The sequence below is a fragment of the Mixophyes fleayi genome, chromosome 11, assembly GCF_038048845.1.
Source record: "Mixophyes fleayi isolate aMixFle1 chromosome 11, aMixFle1.hap1, whole genome shotgun sequence".
Lineage (NCBI taxonomy): Eukaryota > Metazoa > Chordata > Amphibia > Anura > Limnodynastidae > Mixophyes > Mixophyes fleayi.
In genome coordinates this window covers 80,733,019-80,742,338 of record NC_134412.1, presented here as the reverse complement: position 1 = coordinate 80,742,338, position 9,320 = coordinate 80,733,019, and the positions used below count along the sequence as shown (strand labels likewise).

Here is a 9,320-nt window from a genome sequence, read left to right as displayed (position 1 = left end):
ATGAATAGTAAAAATCATACAACTATATCTGAATTTATTCTCATGGGACTTTCAGAAGTTTCAGAAGTCCAGATTATATGTTTTGTTTTACTCCTATGTATATATATAGTTACACTGCTTGGAAACATGTCATTAATTATTGCTTATATATTTAGTGCAAATCTTCAGACTCCTATGTACTTTTTTCTTGCAAATTTTTCTTTTCTAGACATATGTTATATATCATCTACTGTTCCCAAGATGTTGTCAAACTTACTGTCAGGGAGTAAAACCATCTCTTTCTATGGGTGCGCTTTACAATTGTACAGTTTCGGAGTCTGTGGCGGCACAGAGTGCTATGTACTTGCGGCTATGGCTTATGATCGAAACAACGCCATATGCCATCCACTACGGTATAGTGCCGTCATGAATAAATCAACTTGCATTAAGCTCGTAGCTGGCTCCTGGCTCATTGGTTCAGTCAATATTATGATACATACTGTCCTCACGTTCAAACTGCCTTTCTGCGATAATAAGATAGATCAAGTATTTTGTGACATTCCTCCCTTGCTAAAACTTTCATGCATCGACACCTGGACCAACGAACTTGTTGTTTTTTGCACTAGTGGTTTTGTTATTCTTTGTTCGTTTATATTAATAAATGTTTCGTACATACAAATAATATCAATAATTGTAAATGTCCACTCAACTTCAGGAATGAAGAAAGGTTTTTCAACTTGTACTTCACACTTAATAGTCGTCACCATATTTTATGGATCTATCATGTTTGTGTATCTCAAACCCAAATCAAGCAATGCCATGTATCAGGATAGACTGGTTGCCGTCATGTACACAGTGGTGGCCCCACTATTAAACCCTTTTATATATAGTTTAAGGAACAATGATGTAAAAAAAGCACTCATGAATATTGGATTGTCTATATGGACATAGAAACCAATAAATCATTCCTGGTCTTTGCCTATTAATTTATGTTGATTTACCTTTTTTGCTTTTGATTATTAGTAAAATGTATGGCTGCCAAATAAACTGATCTGTGGCTAATCTGGCCACACACTTACAAGCCAGATTTTCACAGATCTGGGGGTATATTTACTAAAGTGCGGGTTTGAAAAAGTGGAGATGTTGCCTATAGCAACCAATCAGATTCTAGTTAACATTTATTTAGTACATTCTACAAAATGACAGCTAGAATCGGATTGGTTGCTATAGGCAACATCTCCACTTTTTTTAAACCCGCAGTTTAGTAAATATACCCTTTGGTCATTCGATAGCCTGGCGAAATGAGTAGAACACAAAGGTCATAATGTTTCCTGTAGATAAGTAACTACACACACCTGAATTTATATTCTTACAAAATTTACATTTGATACCACTTAGTTTGGAGCAAACAAGCATTTTTGGTCAAAACAAGTGTAAATTTTGAACCAGTTTGTTAAAAAAAAAAAAATTGTGGCCAGCTTTAGATTTAAATATATACATAATATATGGTTATACAACAAATCAAACATCACATTAACCTTTATTCTGCAAAAACACAAACCTCATCAAATGTTCATGAAACTTGGTGTGTTCAGTTGATTATGCACAATTGCTGAGACACTTAAAGTGGATCCAACGTACTTTTCCTATTTCCAATTTATTAAAAAAAATCATAGCAAAAGGGCTCAGTGGTATGACTAGGAACCATACAGACTTAGGGCTAGATTTACTAAGCTGCGGGTTTGAGAAAGTGGAGATGTTGCCTATGGCAACCAATCAGATTCTAGCTGTCTTTTTGTAGAAGGTACTAAATAAATGAAAGCTAGAATCTGATTGGTTGCACTTTTTCAAACCCGCAGCTTAGTAAATCTAGCCCTCAGTCTTGTGCTTGTTGTACATTATGTGCAATGTTTAATGCTGAAGTGCATAATCAAAGATCCCTGTGACTTCATCATGTGATATCACAAGAATCTCCTTGCAGAATAAAATACCCTGTTAAATGCATTTGAGACCATGGAGTAAATGTATCAAGCTGAGAGTTTTCCGGCGGGTTTGTAAAGTGGAGATGTTGCCTATAGCAACCAATCAGATTCTAGGGGCTAGATTTACTAAGCTGCGGGTTTGAAAAAGTGGGGATGTTGCCCATAGCAACCAATCAGATTCTAGCTTTCATTTATTTAGTACCTTCTACAAAATGATAGCTAGAATCTGATTGGTTGCTATAGGCAACATCCCCACTTTTTCAAACCCGCAGCTTAGTAAATCTAGCCCTAGATGTCATTTTGTAGATAAATAACTAGAATCTGATTGGTTTTTCAAACCCGCCAGAAAACTCTCAGCTTGATACATTTGCCCCCAGAAGTAGCCTTCCATGCAAAGTTATGCTAATTGATTTGTTAAAATTTGAAATATGTTCCTAGAGTTGCATAAGTGTACCTCAGGGAAGATTTCATTTTTTATGGTCTTCAAAAGTTTTTCCTTTATCTAATTGCAAGAAAATAAAAAAATATATTTAATCTAGCCTATTTATGCACATTTCAATGCACAAGTGTTGTTTGTATTCTATTGCTAACACATTAAAATGTGAATTTGGCATGTGCAAATGCTTGGGCACCCTGTCAGTCAATACTTAGTAACGCCTCCAGTTTCCAAATGTTTTTTTGTAGACAGCTAAGAATATTTCTATTCTCACCAAGGAATTGTTCCCACTATTCCTTGCATAACTCTTCTAGCATATAAATAGTATATTAAATAAGACTTCATGCATTGCACTATATGTTTAAGATTTGCCTGAATAATTTCTATAATATTTAAGACTGAAAGACATTCCCAAACCTTATTATTTAATTCCTGTAAATAATTCATAGTTAATTTTAAGGCAAGGTTTGTATTGTTGTGCTACTGAAATATCCAAACTGTTTTCAATTTCAATTTATTCACTTACTGTGAGAAATTATCTTCTGCCATTTGTTAATGTTTGGTTGAATTAACTCTTCCTTCAACCCCAAATATACCTCATGTACCACTGGCTGCCACACAACCTCATTAAATAACGGATCCACCCTATGCTTAACGGTTGGCAAGGTGGATTTTACATTTTTTTCACCTGTTTTTCTTCAAAAGTATCTTTTGGTCATGGACAGAAGGTTTTATTTTTAATTTAAATTTATAGTTTATCAGTCCGCAGTTCCAAAATCCTTCTGACTTATATATCTATTGTACAGAGAACTCATTCACATCAGTCCCTGCCCCCATTGGAGCTTACAGTCTAAATTTGCTACATGCACACTCAGACAGAAAGAGAGAGACTAGGGTCAATTTTGATAGCAGCCAATTCACCTACTAGTATGTTTTTGGAGTGTGGGAGGAAACCGAAGCACCTGGAGCACATATTAGGAGAGAGACGGATGGAGCGAGGGAGGTCGTTCCAGTGAAGGGGGGCCGCACGGGAGGAGTGTTTGATTCTGGAGTGGGGTTATGGAATGAGTAGCCTTTGCCATTTGGCACATGTACTTAACCAGTCAGAAACCTGGTAAGTGGTCCAGCTGCCAACTTGACAGAGAGGGGCCAAGAAGTTAAATGAATAGAGGCTACAGGTATTGATGGAGAACTTGATCAAGTAGCAGCCTGTTGGACAGGCCGCTGTGATTGACTTAACAAAATACACGACTAGAATGCAGTAGTACACTTTACACACTAATCACAATAAGGAACAAGTGTGTATAAGACTATATTTTTATTGTATAATATAGAAATTGTTAGTGTAGATACCCATCTGCGGTCATCTTGTTGCGTTAGATGGGCATTCACGATTTCATCATCATCTTCACCATTTATTTATATAGCGCCACTAGTTCCGCAGCGCTGTACAGAGAACTCATTCACATCAGTCCCTGCCCCATTGGAGCTTACAGTCTAAATTCCCTAATACACACACAGACAAACTAGGGTCAATTTTTGATAGCAGCCAATTAACCTACCAGTATGCTTTTGGAGTGGGGGGAAACCGGAGCACCCGGAGAAAACCCACGCAAACACAGGGAGAACATACAAACTCCACACAGATAAAGCCATTGTCGGGAATTGAACTCATGATCCCAGAGCTGTGAGGCAGAAGTGCTGACCACTGAGCCACCGTGCCGGTGACTACATATTGTATGTATCTATCTATCTATCTATTTATATATATATATATAGTTTTTACTTTTATTACTGAAATTTTTGCTCTTTAAATACAACTTATCTAATAATGCTGGGAGGCAAAAGTGCTAACCACTTAGCCGACTGAGGTTATGCTGTGTTTGTGAAAGATATAATGATAAATAAAGAATAAATTAATAAAAAAAAAACTCAGTACACAATAATTTTCCTAACAAGTTCTAAAGATCGAGAGTGAAGATGAAATGAGTTCCCCCTTAAACAAAATGACCAGCCAAAAATAATGCTTCACAAGCTGTCCTTACCCAGGTTGATATTTTACAGCATACAGACATAGCATGTCCATAGTATTCACCACTTCTGGCTCAGATGTGCAGTTAGAGAGTTGCCATTTCCAATGGAATGCTAGTAGAACTCATGAAAGATCACATGGCTCTTCCTCAATATGGTCACCATATAAGACCAAAGAACAAATTCATTTAATTTTAGTAGAACAACAAAGGAAGTAGAAAATTGTTTTACTTGTCTTCAAAATTCTCCAGAGGAACTTTGAAATTTCATTGTCAGATGCGGAAAGGGAGAGAACCAATAACTGGATTCTCTTTTCTACTAGTATTGGTCCTTCTACTGCTTGTACTAGAATGCCCAGTGCTAAAGCGTGTGCCCACCAAGAACATGGATCTTCTGAAAGTTCTCATGCGTCACCTTCTAGTTCTAGATATAGGTCTGTCACCAAACAGGAAATTCAAAGGGTCAGAACACCTAGATTGAAGAATGAATTGGGCCTTCATGTAACTTTGAGGAGAAGGTGTCCATGGGTTGTAAATCTAACATTTCTTAAACTGACACTGTAGAACAGCTTGCACCCCTTTACCAATTCCTCTAACAGTTGGAAATTTGAGAATAAAGGTGGAGGGTGGTTGACGCTCCCTTGTTAGAGGGTATTGAAAGAATGGCCGCCTGGGGGACAAAGAATTAAGGGGTAGTCCCAACCCTTAGACAATACACTTGAAATAAAAAACAGGAGGTCCCCTTGGTGCACAAATAAGGTGCAGAAAATAGCAATAGAAAACCCTGGTATTTATTCCTGATAGGGTTGTATAGATCCCATAAAAACATGCAATGTGAATACAGAGTAAGGTTGCAACCTAAAGAAGTATCTCATATCATACAGTGCAAAAGGACAAATATTCATAAACATACAGAGATTATCAATGCAGTAATGTATCACAAAGTAATGGTTCCTCGTATGGAGCTATGAAGTCTGGTAGGCAAATTGACTGACTTCCCAATAGGCAGAATATTGATAGGTATGCCTTTAACGAGGCAGTAATAGGGTCCCAAGTATGAGGTGTTTCAAAGTCTTGTTCCCTTGTAGCATATAGCCTGGCCCGGATTAAGGGATTGGAGGCCCCTGGGCTAAGGGGGCCTCCCTTCCCCCGCCCCCGACCGATCAATACTGCTGCTGAGCACTTTCAAGGGCCCCCTGGATGCCATAGGCCCCTGGGCTGTAGCCCAGTTAGCCCTATGGTTAATCCGGCCCTGCATATAGCTGGGAGCTATATGTTGAGGGTTGGTAAACAGTATCCACTCATAAAGTCTGCATATAGCAGGCTAGACCTGCCAATGTCTGTTGTTGCCAGAAGTCAATAGGGCTCAAATGAGCTTGCTGGCTTGTTGTCAGGACAGTAGAAGGCTGAGGACTTACCCCATGAGGATCATTACCAAACTTTTTATCTCCCAGTTACCGCCAGGACGCTGGTCTAGCATTCAGGTGCAGATGTGTGTCTGGAGCCAGAGAGTCGCAGCCGCGGCTTCCGTCGGTTCGCGCATGCGGTGGGAGAAAGTGGACGCTGCCTTATCCTCTAATAGCTTCAATCCAGAACAGCGGGATTTTGGAGCAGAGGAGCAGCTTGTCACCTACGCGTTTCGCCGAGGCTTCGTCAGGGATATTTCCAAATATCCCTGACGATATTTCTTTATTAAGAAATACAGCATAACCTGTCCCGGCATACGCCCTGCACCTGAATCTTCACACAGCCCTATTGTGCACTGGCCACATATGCAGAAGTCACCGTAAGAACATTTAATGTACACCTGATGCATACCTAGTGCATATGCAACCGTTGCAGGGTTAGATGCATCTGGAAATATGTCCAATTGAGTTTGTACTTTTAATTGGGTAATTTTTGAGCCACATTTTATATCTGCACATCTGCAAGCTGGAGCACCCGGAGGAAACCCATGCAAACACAGGGAGAACATACAAACTCCACACAGATAAGGCAATGGTCAGGAATTGAACTCATGACCCCAGTGCTGTGAGGCAGAAGTGCTAACCACTGAGCCACCGTGCCGGTGACTACATATTGTATGTATCTATCTATCTATCTATCTATCTATCTATATATATATATATATATATATATATAGTTTTTACTTTTATTACTGAAATTTTTGCTCTTTAAATACAACTTATCTAATATTAATTATTCTTCATATAAGTTTCATGCTTTGTTCAAACTTTTTTTTTCTTTTATAGAAGTACTAACTATTCTTGTAGAACTCTCCAGTGTTGAGTCTTACAATTCTACAGAGATTTGTCTCATAGATGTCCCTAATGACTCACAAGGTAATATTAATATGGATGTTCCATAATTTCCATCAGCACTATTTCTCCATTCTTAGTATCACACATTGATAAATTTATAGTTAAATTAAGTATTACTACCAATCTAGCACACAATGTGGCATAAATATCACTGAAGATACATTGAGAGAAAGGTAACTGCACCTATGAATTTTATGTTTGCTAACTTAATTTTTGGTTAACTCACAGTCAATTTTATTCTAGGGCAGTGATGGCTAACCTGTGACACTCCAGGTGTTGTGAAACTACAAGCCCCAGCATGCTTTGCCAGTAGATAACTAGCTGATAGCTGGCAAAGCATGCTGGGGCTTTTAGTTTCACAACACCTGGAGTGTCACAGGTTAGCCATCACTGTTCTAGGGGGTCTATGCATTAATATAATGCTCTCTGGCTTCTGCCTATGGTTTTTCAGCCATGTATTTAAACTAGAAGACAGACTTAGCTCTGCTGTGACTTTTAAACAATTGAGCCCAGAAAGCAGGTTTGTGTCCTATTACACAGCAATAACCAATTCTGATGGTCTATTTATAAAAAGTACAGGAGGTAAATGAAATCTACTTATTAAAAGTTTAGAAAGATAGAGACACTGCTGCACTAGATCGGTAATTGTAAATATATCAGTCTAGATTATCTCTCAAATTTATAGCTCAATAAAGATCCAATTCATTCGTACTATACATCTGGAGGTGCTTCCAGTTTACACAACGTGAATTCGTAGAGAAGAAAAAAGACAAAAATGTGTTCTATTATGGTGCACAAATCTAAACACACTAATTCATATCAATGCTCATGAAATGTCCTTATTATGTAGCTGACAATAGTAGAGACACAATTTTTTTATTTCAATTTTTATTATATATATATATATATACTAAAAACAGATCAATATATCAGCAAAATGTTACAATATGTGCAGTGTAGTGTGTTATAATGTCACACTGGGAATGTCTCCTTATCATATATGATGTATAATATGTCCTCAATGAGACATCTAAATTATATACTTATTCTTACTTTTTAACTTGCGCAAGAGAGATAAAAGCTTCTTGCAAACTGGTTGTTGTGGTTAACATTTTGCATCTAAATGCAAAGCAATTGTTTTGCTGAGTTATTTTGCTCCACTGATTAAAGTTTTGTTTATTGTCAAATAACAGTATCCAGTTTACTACTATTCACTGTGAATTACAGTAGTATCAGACAGGCACTTTTTATGCTAGCACATTTCCAACTGTAATATAACTTTATTTCTCCAGTACTGGTTACACTGAAATTAAGTGGAATGGAAGATGGAGAAAGTGATTATGCTCTAACCTCTTCATTCCAAAGTGAGCAATGGAGTGATTGAGCTTTTTTAAGGTTAATAATACAAGATGGATAAGAACTTGTCTGACACCATCTTTAATCTGACTTACTGCTGCCTGATGCTAAAATGATTGACATGACGTCCTGGAAGGAAACTATGCAATGCAAATGACAAACCAATTATCTGGTAAAATTGTAAAGAGATAACAAAAAAGCAATAGTAAAATGTTAACCAAATCACAGCAAATGGAATTTATGTGGTTTTATACTCTAATAATAACTTCTATGGAGGAAAGACTATTATTTTAATAAGATGGTAATAACTTAAATAGGAAAGTGGTAAAGAATGCCATTTTTGATATATTCTATGGTTCACTGTATAAAGCAGTGTTACTCAACCCCAGTCCCCAGGACCCACTAACAGAGCAGGATTACCAGGTGACCAGTGATATAATTATACCACCTGCTACACTGTGTCAGTCAGTAATGAATACACCTGTGCTCCAGCAAGGAGATATGGAAAACATGTACTGCTAGGGGGTCCTGAGGACTGGAGTTGAGAAACACTGGTATAAAGGGACTGTAATTAAGGGAGAATAATTAAGAGAGATCATTTGGCTTTCTCAGTCCTATGTAGGCAATGTCATCCTTGGTAAACAATTTTAAAGAAAAAATTGATTGCTATGTTGTGTCAGGTGCTCAGTGCTTCTGATTTAGAACAAATGACTACAAAAAATAACACTAATCCTAATTTTTCCAAGTTTTTTCCACTGTTTAAAACACTATTGTCACAAATACGACAGTATGTGCTCAGTGATATTACTGCACAAGTAACATTTTGCACAATATGATGATTCATTTGCATTTATTTGAATATGCTACAGATATTGTTTAAGGTGCTTCAACAATTTAAGCCCAATCTATGTTATTTACTATATGTGATCAACTGTGAGATAAACTATTTTTAATTTGTGTGCACAAAAGTAGAAATTAACAAAACACCAGCAATTTGGTTCACAGGACTACTAATGGTATTTGACTAGTAACTCGATTTCCAGCAAATCATTTCACAATTTTTTTTTTGATTAATGGCTCAAACAAAAATCTGAATTTGAAAGCTGTATTAAGGGTTTATAAAAGTAAGTTCTAATGTACATTTTGTTCAATTTGAAATTTTAATAATATTTCGTGGACATTCTAAAAGTCAATTTTGTTCTGAATTCCAAACATT

General features: G+C 37.1%; 1 protein-coding gene across 1 annotated transcript; it reads left to right on the top strand.

The window, feature by feature from the left end:
• Positions 1–930, top strand: LOC142106653 (olfactory receptor 5V1-like). The gene has a single exon (XM_075189647.1). It carries the CDS (start codon positions 1–3, stop codon positions 928–930), a length of 930 nt encoding a protein of 309 aa, XP_075045748.1.
• The last annotated feature ends 8,390 nt before the right edge of the window (positions 931–9,320 follow it).